Source organism: Melanerpes formicivorus, unplaced genomic scaffold (genome assembly GCF_026170545.1).
Source record: "Melanerpes formicivorus ecotype bairdi unplaced genomic scaffold, bMelFor1.0.p_v2 SCAF_209, whole genome shotgun sequence".
Lineage (NCBI taxonomy): Eukaryota > Metazoa > Chordata > Aves > Piciformes > Picidae > Melanerpes > Melanerpes formicivorus.
The window spans coordinates 351,151-364,925 of record NW_027142561.1 but is presented as its reverse complement, the minus strand read 5'-3'; the positions used below and the strand labels follow the sequence as shown (position 1 = coordinate 364,925).

Sequence of the window (13,775 nt, the reverse complement as noted above, 5' to 3'; positions counted from 1 at the left end):
TTTTTCCCAGATTCCAGCAAAAACTGCCTGGACCCAGAGTTCCTCAAGGCCATCCCCACCATGAAGATGAGGAGCGGGATGCAGGCACTTGGTGCTGGTGTTGGGTTCAAGCATCCTACAGGACCTGCAAGTCCCTCCCAGGAGGTGGTCAAGGCCAGGTTGGCTGAGGCCTTGAGCCACCTTGACACCTCAATAGAGGAGAAATGTGGAGGTGGATCAGCCAGTGCAGAGGAGGGTAAGGAGGCTGGGGAAGGGCCTGGAGAATAAATCTGATGAAGAGCAACTGAAGGAGCTGGGGGTGGTTAGTTTGGAGAAGAGGAGGCTGAGGGGAGACCTCTTTGCTCTCTGAGGGTCTTTTCCAACCCAGTTGTTTCTGTGATTCTGTCCCCCATTCCTTCCTCCTTCCTCCTCCTGCACAGATGAAGAGCTCCCCAGCTGCACGGAGGCCTCTGTGGAGACCACGAGCTCAGAGGAAGAGCCAGAAGCTGGCTTCATGCCCATCACTGGCCGCTCTGGGCAGAGCCGGCGCGGCGAGAGCCCTGCGGAGGGGCGAGCCCTGCGCCGCTCGAGCCGCGGCTCCTTCACCTGGGGCAGCCTGGAGGACCTCCTCAGCCTGGACCCTGAAGGCCATGAGAGCTCCATGTGGTTGGGCTGTGAGGATGGCTGGTGTGTATCCTGTGAGGACAGGCTGAGAGAGTTGGGGCTGTTGGGGCTGAGTCTGGGGAAGAGAAGGCTCCGAGGAGACCTTCTTGTGGCCTTCCGGTATCTGAAGGGGGCTCCAAGAAACCTGGGGAGGGACTTTTTAGGGTGTCAGGGAGTGATAGGACTGGGAGGCTGGATCCAAGCTAGAGGAGGGGAGATTTAGATTAGACACTAGGAAGAAGTTCTTCCCCATGAGGGTGGTGAGAGAGTGGAACACGTTGCCCAGGGAGGTGGTGGAAGCCTCATGCCTGGAGGTTTTTAAGGCCAGGCTGGATGTGGCTGTGAGCAGCCTGCTCTGGTGTGAGGTGTCCCTGCCCAAGGCAGGGGGGATGGAACTGGCTGATCCTTGAGGTCCCTTCCAACCCTGACAATTCTGTGATTCTGTGAATGGGAGAGAGGCTGTGGGGAGACCTAAGAGTGACCTTACAGTATCTGAAGGCGGCTACAAGAAGGGTGGAGCGAGACTGCAAAGGCCTGCAGTGACAGGAGAAGAGGCAATGGCTTCAAACTGGAGCAGAGCAGATTTAGATTGGATGTTAGGAACAAGTTCTGCGCCATGAGGGTGGTGGAACACTGGAACAGGTTGCCCTGGGAGATGGTTGAGGTCCCATCCCTGGAGATATTCAAGGTGAGGCTGGACAGGGCCCTGGGCGACCTGAGCTAGTTGAGGATGTCCCTGCTAACTGCAGAGGGGGTTGAACTGCATGACCTTTGGAGGTCCCTTCCATCCCAGACCATTCTATGACACTTAATATGGGGTAGAGCCCCTCCCCACCCCCATCCCAGGTGAGCCTCCAGCTTTGCTCTTCTCCTGCAGCATCCACGTGTAGCAGTCCTCGGACAACATCCGTAACGGGGAGAGCAGCGTGAAGATGCAACACGCTGCTGCTGTCATGTGCATCTTGTAAGTGATGAGCAAGAAGCTCTTTTGGCTCTAGGATGTGCCTAGCAGGGTGCTTCGGGGTGGGGGGTGGGGGGGCAAGCAGGACTTTCACCCTGTTGATAGGGCAAGGGATGTAAACTACAGCACAGGAGGCTGCACCTCAGGCCGAGGAGGAACTTCTTGATTGTGAGGGTGACAGAGCCCTGGAGCAGGCTGCCCGGAGAGGTTGTGGAGTCTCCTTCTCTGGAGACTTCCAAGCCCCATCTGGATGTGTTCCTGTGCAACCTGTGCTGGATTCTATGGTGCTGCTCTGGCAGGGGGGCTGGACTCGCTGATCTCCAGAGGCCCCTCCCAACCCCTAGCATCCTGTGGTCCTGTGATCCTGGGACTCTTCATCTGGTTGCCAACGAGTTCTTCTCCCTGCAGGTACCTGGATAACCAAGTTATTGTCTCCTTGGCCAATGGGGAGCCTGTTGTGTACCAATGGGAGGCAGGTGAGGCTGGTCTGGAGACATCCAAAGGTACTGGTGGGGTTAAAGGCAGCCCCAAAGGGATAGTTGTTGGGTGGGTGGCATGGGCAGCCCCTTGTTGAGGGATGCCTGAGGTGCTGGTGGCTTCCCTGCTTGCATAGTATCATAGAATCATACAATCCTATTGGGTTGGGAGAGACCTTAAAGGTCATCTAGATCCAAGCCCCTGCCATGGGCAGGGACACCTCCCACCAGCCCAGGTTGCTCGAGGCCTCATCCAACCTGGCCTTGAACACCTCCAGGGCTGGGGCAGGGAAGGGGCAGCAGGTTGAGGGAGGTGATGCTCCCCCTCTAGTCCAGTCTGGTGAGACCACACCTGGAGCACTGTGTCCAGTTCCAGAGCCTCTATTCCAGGAAGGATCTGGAGGTGCTGGAGGGTGTCCAGAGAAGATCCACGAGGAGGAGCAGAGGGCTGGAGCTCCTCTTCTAAGAGGACAGCCTGAGGGAGTTGGGGCTGTGCAGTCTGGAGAAGAGAAGGCTCCGAGGAGACCTTCTTGTGGCCTTCCAGTATCTGAAGGAAAGCTGGGGAGGGACTTTTGAGGGTGTCAGGAAGTGGTAGGACAGGAGGGGATGAAGCAAAACTAGAAGTGGGTAGATTCAGATTGGATGTTAGGAAGAAGTTCTTCCCCAGGAGGGTGGTGAGAGCCTGGCACAGGTTGCCCAGGGAGGTGGCAGAAGCCTCATGCCTGGAGGTTTCTAAGGCCAGGCTGGAGGTGGCTGTGAGCAGCCTGCTCTAGTGTGAGGTGTCCCTGGCCATGGCAGGGGGGATGGAACTGGCTGATCCTTGAGGTCCCTTCCAACCCTGACAATTCTATGATTCTATGACATCCCTTGAAGGGTTCTGGAGACCCAAAACTGGAGTCAGGTGGAGGTGTGCCTCCTCCTTCTGGTCCCTGCCTACCAGCTTGCATCCCCTGGTGTCTTCAGCTCATGTCCCCTTTTGCTGAGGACCTGGAGGTGGACATCTCCGCCCCCCACAACATGGGATGGTCCTAATGGCTTGGTGAAGATGGAGATTTCTTTGGCAGACTTTTGACTACCAAGCCCACTCCCACCACCCTCACAGGCTGCTTCTGGGACCCCCAAAACTCCAAATGCCTGTCCCTGGGCTCCCCAGGGATCCTCATCACCAAGATGGTGGCAGTGGCCGGGAAGCTGTGGTGCGGCTGCCACAGCCAAGTCATCGTCCTCAGCACACCACCTTGGCACAAGAGGTACAGTGGGCAGCAGTGGGAGGTCTGGAGGGGTGGTGGTGACCATTAGTCTGTAGAAGAGAAGACTGAGAGGGGATTTGATAAATGGTTTTCAATACCTGAGGGCTGGGGGTCAAGAGGGAGGGGACAGGCTCTGCTCAGCTGCACCCTGGGATAGAGAGGGGCGATGGGTGTAAACTGCAGCAGAGGAGGTTCCACCTCAACATGAGGCAGAACCTCCTTAACTGTGAGGGCCACACAGCCCTGGCACAGGCTGCCCAGAGAGGCTGTGGAGTCTCCTTCTCTGGAGTCTTCCAAGCCCCATCTGGATGTGTTCCTGTGTGACCTGTGCTGGATTCTATGGTGCTGCTCTGGCAGCGGGGCTGGACTTGACGATCTCCAGAGGTCCCTTCCAACCCCTGGCCTCCTGGGAGCCTGTGATCCTGTGTTTGTTGGCATTGTGGTGGGTTGAAAGTTCCCCCCCCCCAACACTAAATTTGCCAGAGCAGCTCAGTTGGAAGCAAATGAAAAAGCTGATCTTTATTTTCCCGTTTTCCACCCAGCAGTGATTTGTTGACGTTTGACTGCTTTCTGTTCAAGATCTGTGGGGAAATTTTAAAGGCACAGCCTGAAACCCCCCCAGCAGCCTCACTGGCATGGCTGTGCCTCTTGTCACCCCCAGCACACGCTCCAGGTGGGCCAGGACAGCGGGCGCGGCGTCACCTGCATGGTGAGCGTGGGCAGCGGCGTCTGGGTGGCACTGCAGAGCAGTGCCCAGGTCCGGCTCTACCACGCCACCAGCTACGAGCAGTTGGCCGAAGCTGACATCACCCCTCCCGTGCACAAAATGCTGGCTGGTGAGTCCCCAGCTGGAGGCACAGCTCCTGTGGGTGCCCACTGCGGTCGTACCCATCAGGGTCTCCTGTGGATGCCCGTCGCGGTTGCCAGCGGGTTTTGGATGTGGTGCTTGGGGGCTGTGGTTTGAGGGGGTGAACTTTGTAGGAGTAGGGTTCTGGGTTGGACTTGGTTGATGCTCAGGGCCTCACTTCTGCTCCACCACTGTCCAGCGGCCGTGGCCATGATGCCATATTGCACCCCAGGCACTCCCAGACGTCTCTGGGCTTGGCTGCTGCCTCGCAAGGTTTTTCCTCTCTGGGTGCCTGCGCTCGGCTGGTGCCGAGTTGCCCGGCAGAGACCTTTGGGGGAAGGAAAGTCCTCTTTTGCTTGCCTGTGTCTCATCAGCCATTTGCTCTAAGAGCTGTCAGGCTTTTGAATGAGCTCCAGGCTTTTGAATGGTTTACTGTAGAGGAGTGGGCCACAGAGTTCCACCTCCAGCCTGCCCCGCTTTGGATGTCTGACCTGGCTGCCAAGTTGCAGAGACATGCAGAGCAGTTGCCTCAGATTGGAGGGAAGTTGAGTGAGGGCATCACTGACTGGCATGCAGTCAGCACGGCCCTGCTTCAACTCCCCCAGAATGCAAGCCTAAATGTGAGCAGGCAGGAAAGTCAGGGGAGCCAACTGCACAAAGCCCTCCTGGAAAAGACAGAGGCTTTGGGGAAGGCAAAAAGAGCACTGAAGAGGACCAAGGAGGCAAAGGAGCTGGAAGCTCAGCAAAAGAAGCAAGAGGAAGAGGAAGCTGATGGCATGAAGAAGGCAGCAGTGCTGCAGCAACAAGTGGCTTTGTGCCTGTGTGAGCAGCAGCTGTTGTTGATGCTCCTGCCTTTTTCACAGGAGCCACAAGAGGCTGGCATGGCACTGGCAGCGGCGTCTGGAGGAGAACCCTACTCTCACAGCCTGCCTGGGGCTTGCTGGGGAGCGAGGGGAAATTCCTTGGAGCATCTTCCAGTGTGATTCCTCAGTCTTCAGGTGGGTTCAGAAGTCTGGTTGGCTTTTGCCTGTGTTAGTGAGAGAGTGGGAGTCTTTGCCGTGTCATTTGTGGCCAGGTGGAGTGGGAGCAAAGAAGCTGCCTGCTTCTCCTGATGAGGCCAAGGCAGTTCCTGTGAGGTAGAAAAGGTGTAGGGTCTAAGGGTCAGCAGATGCCATTTGGGGGTGTGCCTGGGTTGGTTTGTTTGGAGCCTCTGGACTTTCTTTCCTGGGCTTTAGCAAGGCAGTGGACAGTCATGGAAAATGGTCTTTCTTCCTCTCTGTGTGTCCCTTTCACCCTTTGTTTCCTCTGGAGGGCTTTCATGTCTCCACAGCTTGACAGTGTCCTGTCATGGCCGATGGCTGTGCATGGACATCTCCTGGGCTGGGTCTGCTGCCGTAGAACTAACTCTGGATTTTGCTTTGTCTCTCCCAGCCACTCGTGACAACACAACCAGATGTGCGTGGGCTTCTGCCTGGACATCTCCTGCTCTTTCACCACTGGGAACTGATGTCTATTTTTTATTTGTTGGCACTGATGTCATTTTGATTTGAGCTGACCACAGGTTGTCAGCCACAATAAACTATTTTACCCTGAGAGGAGGTGGCTGTGTGTTTCCATCGACATGCCAGGAGCCTAAACCAGTCCTGCTGCTGGAGACACCTGGGTATCCCCGGCAGGAAATCCAGCTCCTCTTCCCCTGCTCTCAGAATGAGGCTCAAGCTCTCCTTCTTCTGGCGTGGTTTGGTGCTGTTGTTCTGGTGGTGTGGTTTGGTTTTTTGGCTTTAGTGGTGTGGTTCTGGTGGTGTGGTTTGGCATTGTGGCTTGTGGAGAGGGTCCGGTGGAGTGGTTTGGTGGTGAGTTTTTTGTGTTGTGGTTCTTGTGGTGAGATTCTGGTGGTGTGGTTCTAGCCTAATGGTGTAGGTCTGGTGGTGTGGGAGTGGGAGGAGTGGCAGTGGTGGCTGTGGTGGTGGCAGAGCCCGCAGCAAGCTGCCCGTGTGCTGCTGCCGATCACCATGAAGAGGGTCCTGAGGTTCCTGCGGCACAGGACGGCCCGGGTGAGCCCCATGCCCTGTGGGAGCGGCAGAGATGAGCTGCAGCCTGAGGGCCAGGAGCGTGCCAGCAGCAGCCAGCAGAAGCAGCGGGCCTGGGGCAGAGGCTCACACTGTCTTCGCTGCAGGGGGAAGACAGGACATCTCACACAGCAGATTTGCCCCCAGCAGGGCTGTATTCCCTAAGAAAAGGTAGAAAAGGGGTCAAAAAAAGGCCAGGAATTCCCAAGCCTAGTGGTTCAGCCACCTCTGCCAGGCACAGCCCTTGGACGTTCAACCACCTTTAGGCCCATGAGACGTCGTACATCAGGTGACATCCAGGAGGTCACCTCCACAATGTTCAGGCCTTTGAAGCCAGCAGCAGTCTCCAAAGCCTTGATAAAAAAACACCCAAACCAACCAGATTTGGCATCAAGGAACACATCCGAGCTAGTGGCAATGGTCGAGGCTCTGCTTTCCTCTTCTGCAGCTGAGGAAACCCAGCTTGCACAAACCCGGTCACAGCAGTTCACCATTTCCTCTCCTAACCCCCAGCAAGTGCTCCCTGGCCTCCCTTCCCCTTGACCTCCCTCCACCAGTGACACAACCTCCTTTAAAGCCAAGCCTGTCCTGGGCTACAGCCCTGGATTCTGCCCTTCTGCTCTGCTCTGCTCCGCTCTGCTGAGACCCCAGCTGCAGTGCTGGCTCCTGCTCTGGGGGTCTCGGCACAGGAGCTGCTGGAGCAGGGCTGGAGTAGGCCATGAAGGTGATCAGAGGCTGTTCAATGGCAGCATTAGCCTCAGAAATCTCTTTGCCTTCCTGCAGCGCTTCCTACGTGCCAATACAGGGCAGTGGCTGCCCTGCAGCTCCAAAGGGAGACCTCCAGCTCCTTCCTTAGCAGCACCAGTGCCAAGAGCTGCAAAGTGCTCTCCATCAGGCCTGGATCTCCTCGGCTGTGACACCCCTGAGCTGGGATGAGTCAGTAACTGCTGCCACTTGTACAGGGACCTGTGGAGGCTGCTCCAGAGGAGAAGACAGGAATGAGTTGAGGACTACTGTGTGGACAGGCTGAGAGAGTTGGGTTGTTCAGGCTGGTGAAAGCTATGGGAAAAGGCTCCTGAGGAGCCCCCCCCCCCCCCCAAAATGGCAGAACACCGACGGTGCAGGGCGTGCCGGAAGGGATGCCGAGGTGTGGGGGGATGCTCTGAGAGGCATCGGCAGGGCTCCAGGGACAGCGCAAAGGGCCGAGGAAGGAGCTGGGTTGAGCCACTGGCCTCTGCTGCTGGCCTCAGCCAGGGTCCTGCTGATGTCACAGCTGGGTTCCTGAATTGTGGCACCTTGGCAACCGTCTGTGTACTCGGTACCTGGCGGTGCTGAGTGTGCTAGGCGAGTGCGTTGGTGGTGTGCTTTGGTGGTTTGGTTCTTCTGGTGTGGTTCTGGGACTGTGGTTTTGGTTGTTTGGGTTCGGACGAGTGGTTTTGGGTCTTTGGTTTTGGTGGAGTGGTTTAGGTGGTGTGGGTCTGGTGGAGTGGTTTTGGTGGTGTGGGTCTGGTGGCTTTGGTGCTGTAGGTGTGGTGGTGAGTTGGTGGTGGTGTGTTTTTGGTGGAGTGGTTCAGGTGTTTGGGTTTGGTGGAGTGGTTGTGGAGGTGTGGTTTGGTGGAGTGGTTGTGGTGGTGTGGTTTGGTGGAGTGGTTGTGGAGGTGTGGTTTGGTGGAGTGGTTGTGGAGGTGTGGTTTGGTGGAGTGGTTGTGGAGGTGTGGTTTGGTGGAGAGGTCCTGGTGGTGTGGTTTGGTGGAGAGGTCCTGGTGGTGTGGTTTGGTGGAGTGGTTGTGGTTTGGTGGTGGTGGTGAGGTTTGTTCTGCGTGGGTCTGGTGGTGTGGGAGTGGGAGGAGTGGTCGTGGTGGCTGTGGTGGTGGCAGAGCCCGCAGCAAGCTGCCCGTGTGCTGCTGCCGATCACCATGAAGAGGGTCCTGAGGTTCCTGCGGCGCAGGACGGCCCGGGTGAGCCCCATGCCCTGTGGGAGCGGCAGAGATGAGCTGCAGCCTGAGGGCCAGGAGCATGCCAGCAGCAGCCAGCACAAGCAGCGCAGGTAGTGGGGCTGGGGCAGAGGCAGGCAGGCGCTGGGTGGCAGCCTCCGGGGCTCTCGTCCTGCCCCGCGGCTTGTGGCTCCTCCTCCTCTGCAGGAGCTCCCTCTGGGCCGGGCGGGTGAGAAGGGTCTGTGAGCAGGGCCGTGGTCGGGCCTCCACGGGGCTGTGTTTTCTCTCTTGACAGCTGCAGAGCACGGGCTGTGGAGCCCCGGGAGCAGGGGAAGAGGGCAGAGGTTGCTCCGAGCTGGGCTCTGTGTGCAGCGGGAGCTGCTGGAGAGACGAAGGCTGCCCCTGCTGTGAGCGCAGCAGGCAGCGCTGTGCAGCCGCAAGGAGGCCGTGGGGACGAGGCTGTCAGATGCCCTCTCGGTAGGTTGCTGTGGAGCTGGGAGACCGGGAAGGGTGGTGTGGGGGTGCTGCTGATGCTGGGCAAAGATGCTCTGCTAGGCACGGTCCAAGGAGAGCAGGGTTCTGTAGACGCTGCTTCCTTTGGGGCTGGTTCCTGAGCACCTGGCGACATCTCCCTGGCACGTGGGACAGGTCTGTGTGCTGCAGGAAACCACATTCCCAAGCTGGAAACCAGCTGCGTGTTGGTAGGGGGCTGGCTGGGATCTCAAGGCTTTGCGGTGTGTGTGTCTGCTAAGGGTGCCTCTGGAAGCCAGGTGATTGGGAAGGCACTGGAGGCATCATGGGGCTGTCCAAGCTCACTCTGATTCCCAAACTACATGGTTTTCCTGTAGAGGAGTGCACCACAGAGCTCCACCCGCACCATGCCCAGCTGTGGATGTCTGAGCAGGCTGCCAAGTTGCAGAGACATGTAGAGCAGTTGTCTCAGATTGAAGAGAAGTTGAGTGAGAGCATCGTGGACAGGAATGCAGTCAGCAAGGGCCTGCTTCAACTCCATGGGGAGAATGTAAACATAAATGTGAGCAGGCTGGAAGGTGAGGTGAGCCAACTGCATAAAGCACTCCAGGAAAAGACAGAGGCTTTGGGGAAGGCAAAAAGAGCGCTGAAGAGGATGGCGAAGGAGCTGGAAGCTCAGCAAAAGAAGCAAGAGGAAGAGCAAGCTGATAGGATGAAGAAGGCAGCAGTGCTGCAGCACCAAGTGGCTCAGCTGAAAGAGGAGAACCTCTCCCTCCGCCAGCAGCTGAGCAACTTGCAGCAGGGTGGCCAAGAAGGCCAGGTGAGCGATGCCTGTGCGTGTGAGGCCGAGAGAGTAGATGAAGAGGAGAGGGGAGCACTGCCCAGATTTGTTGTGGGGGTGGGGGTGCTGCAGAAGGTTTGGGCAAGCCTTGAGACACACTGCTGCCTCTGTACGTGTGTGTCTGTGTATCTACTGTCAGCGCCCTGGGCTCATGCAGGGCATTTGACGCTGTCCCACACAACATCCTTGTCTGTAGAGTGAAGAGACCTGGCTTTCTAGGGGTGGCCCAGTGGGTGGGGAAGGAATTGTCTAGACAGACTGCAGAGCTGCGGTCAGTGGTTGGTGTCTGGGAGGCGCTGGTTATGCGCACTTGCAGCGCAGAGAGCCAGTGGCATCCTGGAGTGCACCAGGAGCAGTGTGGGCAGCAGCAGCGGGTGAAGGGAAAGGATTCTGCCAGCACAAATCAGACATGGAGCTGCTCAAGCAGCTCCAGGGGAGGACCACAAAGATGATTGGGGCTGCAGCTGTACCCCTGGGAGGACAGGCTGAGACAGTTCTTGATGTGCCTGGATAGAGACACCTTCATTAATAAGCAATGACATTTCTTGTTTCCCTAGAGAAGAGGGGGACAGCTGCCAGGACACCCTGAGCCTGCCCTCAGTCGCCTGCAGCTAACAGAAACCTCCAGTGCTTCTGCCTGTGCCTGCAGTGGCCTGAAAGAAGAGCTGAAGGAAGATAGGGACAAGGTATGCAAAGTCTCTGAGGGGCAAAGCAGTAGCCTGGGGGCAGCATCTGGGTGGGCAGGAGTGAGGCAGCTATGCTCTTTGGAGCCTCACTTCTGCTCCACCACTGTCCAGCGGCCGTGGCCATGATGCCATATTGCACCCCAGGCACTCCCAGGCGTCTCTGGGCTTGGCTGTTGCCTCACAAGGTTTTTCCTCTCCGGGTGCCTGCGCTCGGCTGGTGCTGAGTTGCCTGGCAGCAGCCTTTGGGGGAAGGAAAGTCCTCTTTTGCTTGCCTGTGTCTCATCAGCCATTTGCTCTAAGAGCTGTCAGGCTTCTGAATGGCCAAGAAGGACAGGTGAGTGACAGTAGGCATCAGACCCCTGTGCCTAAGGCAGGCTGCTTTTTCCCCACTTCAGATAGGCAAATTGACCATGGAGCTGCAGCTGGAGTCCCAGGCATGCCAGCAGCTCGCAGCCAGGAATCAGGAGCTGCAAGGGCTGCTTGTGACTCTTGAAAGGAAGCAGTGTGAGCAGAAGGCACAGGCACGGAGAAGAGAGATGAAGCTTCTGAAGAAGATTGAGCAGGTGAGTTATGTTCCCGTGGGATGTGTGTGGCTGTGGCCCCGTCTGTGAGGTGTCTTCTCTTGGGCATCTGCTTTCTTGGGCAGCCTGGTGGCTTTGGTGCCATGGAGGGAAGCTGTAAAAGGCTACCTCTTCTCTTTTAGTTGGAGGCATCTGCAGGCAATGCCCTGAAACTGCTTGAAGCCTCCAGCTCCTTAAAGATTATAAAGCTGGAGCAGAAGAGTCAAGCTCTGGAGCAGGAGCTGGAGAGGGCCCGGAGAAGGCAGAAGGAGACCGAGCGGCAACTGGCCTTTGAGAAGACAGCTAAAGAGTCCTTTATGGAGTTTTATCAGATGAGCGACAAAACCATCAGGAGCCTGCAAGTGGATTTAGAACTGTAAGGGCAAATGTTTTCTCTTTGTGCCCACACAAGACACTGGGAACAGTTCTCTTGACAGCCCCTGAGGTACCAGAGCTCCTCAGGCCCATCCGGGGGATGCTGTAGCCAGTTTCTTGTCAGCATTTGCTGTAGGCCTCTCGTCTTCCCGCACGTAGGGTGGGAAAGAGGAGCTCCCTTTCTGCTGCTGCTGTCCTCCCTCTTGGGACAGACAGGCTGGAAAAGGCAGAGGGGACAGAAGAGGAGCCTGTGAGGCAAAACGTCCTCTCTCAGGTGCTGTGCTGACGGTGCATGGCCAGGCTGAGTATGCACTGGGAGGAGAGCAGGAGCCAGGGTCCTCTCCACCTTCTAGCAAAGGTCCCCCAAAGCCAGAGCACAGGTCTCTCGGACGCCTAAGCAGGAAGACATTGGTGGGGGGGGGCTCAGAAGTCTCTGTTCATAAGTTTAAGAGCAAAATCTCCCACTTGGGGGACAGCTTTGTGCCTGTGTGAGCAGCAGCTGTTGTTGATGCTCCTGCCTTTTCCACAGGAGCCACAAGAGGCTGGCATGGCACTGGCAGCGGCGTCTGGAGGAGAACCCTACTCTCACACCCTGCCTGGGGCTTGCTGGGGAGCGAGGGGAAATTCCTTGGAGCATCTTCCAGTGTGATTCCTCAGTCTTCAGGTGGGTTCAGAAGTCTGGTTGGCTTTTGCCTGTGTTAGTGAAAGAGTGGGAGTCTTTGCCGTGTCATTTGTGGCCAGGTGGAGTGGGAGCAAAGAAGCTGCCTGCTTCTCCTGATGAGGCCAAGGCAGTTCCTGTGAGGTAGAAAAGGTGTAGGGTCTAAGGGTCAGCAGATGCCATTTGGGAGTTGTGTGTGTTGTGGGCCCCCTTTGGGAACATCCCAGGTGTGGCCTGTGCAGTGGCATCCGGGCCGGCACCCTGCCTAAACCACCACACGTACCCAGCTCTTGGGACCATCGTCTCCTTTGCTAGGGTCAGCAGAGGCCCTCTGCACCCAAAACATTTGGGGTGTCACATCCAGGGTCTCTGGAGAAGCCACACCATCCAAACCCTTGAGGTGTCTCTGAAGCCAAGGCCTTTGGAGCATTTCTGCGCCCAGAGCTTTTGGGGGATCTCACACCTAGGGTCCCTGGGGCATGGTTTTACTCCATACTTTTGGGGTGTCTCACAGCCCTCAGGGTCTGTGGAGCAGATCCACATGCAGATTTTTGGGTGTCTCACAGCCCTCAGGGTCTGTGGAGCAGATCCACATGCAGATTTTTGGGTGTCTCACAGCCCTCAGGGTCTGTGGAGCAGATCCACATGCAGATTTGTGGGGTGTCTCACAGCCCTCAGGGTCTGTGGAGCATCTCACACGCAACACTTTTGGGGCATGTCTACATTCAGAGTCTTTGGAGCATCTCTGCGCCCCACACTTTTGGGGTGTCTTAGAGCCTGTGCTCTGGAGCATCTTCCCCCTAGGCTGCTCTGCCCTTGGGTGCTGCACTCAAGGTGGGTCTCCAAGCCTCAGCACCAAGACCCCGAGCCACCTGCTTCCCAAGGGCTGACAAACCATCCCCTCCCTCAGCCCCTCTCCATCCCGCTCCAGCACCCTGCGAATCCCCTGGCTAGGGGTCCGCATCCCGGCGCCGGGGTGCTGGGGCGGGAGGTGAATTCCTAGGGGAGCGCTCCGAGCCAAGGCGCCCGCGGAGAGCCGGAGGGCGTCGGGCCCGAGCCGTGTAGGGCTGTGAGCTCCGGGGCGGGCTGCTGACGCTGCCGAGGAGGAAAGCAGGCAGTGTCTGTACGCTCGGTGTCATGTACTTGCTAATCCTCCCGGATTCCTCCATCGGGCTGGAGAGGGAGCAGAGGGGGGAGCTGGAGGCCAGCCGGCCGCCTCCCGGACCTCGCAGCCGCCCCGAGCGAGCCAGCGACGGCCACTAGGTTGCTCCTCTCCGTCGTGCCGTCGTGTCACCACCCCCCACCCCGCCCCCCAAACCCTCATCTTGTCCTTCTGTCCCCCCTTCCTTCCCGGGTAGGACACGAGGAAACACGTCATCATGACGCTGCTGGACAGCCAGCAGTCCTACGTGGAGTCCTTGCGCACCTTGATGCAGGTAAGGTGGCAGGGCCGGGGGAGGTGACTCCCTCCCCTCCCCTTGCCTCCCCTCCCCCCGCCCCAAATGCCTCGTGGTGTGTAGCCCTCCCTTGCTTGGCCCCGTCCCCCCGTCCCCCCCAAGTCGCAGCCCTCAAGCTGTGGGTCCCCTGCCAGCACCGAGGTGGCACAGGAGTGGGTTGGGAAGGGGTGGCAGCGCGGGCTGGTGGGGGGCGGTGGGCATCAGGGTGGCAGTGGTGGCAGCAGTGGGGTGTAGGGGTCACATCTGTCCCCCCAAACGAAGCCTGGAACGTTCCTGGTGGGTTGTCACCTGGCAGGTGGTGTGTCCACAAGCCCCTTCCAGTGCTTGACGCCAGCCCCCTCCCAAAGCTCTCTTCGGCAACCTCATCTCCTGGTTGCTGATGACCCTGCCATGGTGGGAGACCCTTTACACCCCCAGTACCCATGCCCCCCACCCCCCATTCTCTGCTCAACTTTACCATCTTCAGCCATGGGCTGAGGCTTCTTCTCCAGTCCTGGGTTGTACATTGTTTTCACTAAGCTGGTTCCAAAGCTCCCCCTGGAGCAACC

General features: G+C 57.9%; 3 protein-coding genes across 6 annotated transcripts in view; all 3 read left to right on the top strand.

Annotated features, from left to right (window-relative positions):
* LOC137457918 (neuronal acetylcholine receptor subunit alpha-10-like) overlaps window positions 1-66 on the top strand; it is a 95,367-nt gene extending 95,301 nt beyond the window's left edge. The window contains 1 exon segment of the mRNA XM_068169669.1: window positions 18-66. The gene's annotated coding sequence lies outside the window, so the exon portion shown is untranslated.
* A 1,468-nt stretch (window positions 67-1,534) lies between these two features.
* LOC137457913 (rho guanine nucleotide exchange factor 17-like) lies at window positions 1,535-5,769 on the top strand. 4 transcript variants are annotated; one of them, XR_010991486.1, is made up of 6 exons: window positions 1,535-1,606; window positions 2,012-2,079; window positions 3,182-3,329; window positions 3,991-4,165; window positions 4,782-5,174; window positions 5,608-5,769. XR_010991486.1 is itself a non-coding variant. In XM_068169661.1 (6 exons), exons 2-6 carry the CDS (start codon window positions 2,069-2,071, stop codon window positions 5,724-5,726), a joined length of 588 nt encoding a protein of 195 aa, XP_068025762.1. In that variant the 5' UTR covers window positions 1,535-1,606; window positions 2,012-2,068; the 3' UTR covers window positions 5,727-5,769. The 4 variants fall into 4 exon arrangements, 3 of the variants coding, with proteins under 3 accessions (XP_068025762.1, XP_068025763.1, XP_068025764.1); XM_068169661.1 differs by having other exon boundaries at window positions 5,040-5,174; XM_068169662.1 differs by having other exon boundaries at window positions 3,043-3,329; window positions 5,040-5,174.
* Window positions 5,770-6,188: 419 nt separating this feature from the next.
* On the top strand, window positions 6,189-13,033 carry LOC137457917 (centrosomal protein of 131 kDa-like). The gene is made up of 9 exons (XM_068169668.1): window positions 6,189-6,230; window positions 8,123-8,292; window positions 8,475-8,656; window positions 9,028-9,470; window positions 10,049-10,177; window positions 10,573-10,740; window positions 10,881-11,113; window positions 11,642-11,776; window positions 12,874-13,033. Exons 1-9 carry the CDS (start codon window positions 6,189-6,191, stop codon window positions 13,031-13,033), a joined length of 1,662 nt encoding a protein of 553 aa, XP_068025769.1.
* Window positions 13,034-13,775: the final 742 nt, after the last annotated feature.

Bases quoted from the DNA above. Each gene is read 5' to 3' on its own strand.
- LOC137457913 (XM_068169661.1), top strand. The intron at 3,330-3,990 runs GTACAGTGGGCA...TGTCACCCCCAG, and splicing joins ACACCACCTTGGCACAAGAG to CACACGCTCCAGGTGGGCCA. The intron at 4,166-5,039 runs GTGAGTCCCCAG...CCTTTTTCACAG, and splicing joins CGTGCACAAAATGCTGGCTG to GAGCCACAAGAGGCTGGCAT.
- LOC137457917 (XM_068169668.1), top strand. From the start codon at position 6,189: ATGAAGAGGGTCCTGAGGTTCCTGCGGCACAGGACGGCCCGG. The intron at 6,231-8,122 runs GTGAGCCCCATG...TGGTGGTGGCAG, and splicing joins TGCGGCACAGGACGGCCCGG to AGCCCGCAGCAAGCTGCCCG. The intron at 9,471-10,048 runs GTGAGCGATGCC...TTGTTTCCCTAG, and splicing joins AGGGTGGCCAAGAAGGCCAG to AGAAGAGGGGGACAGCTGCC.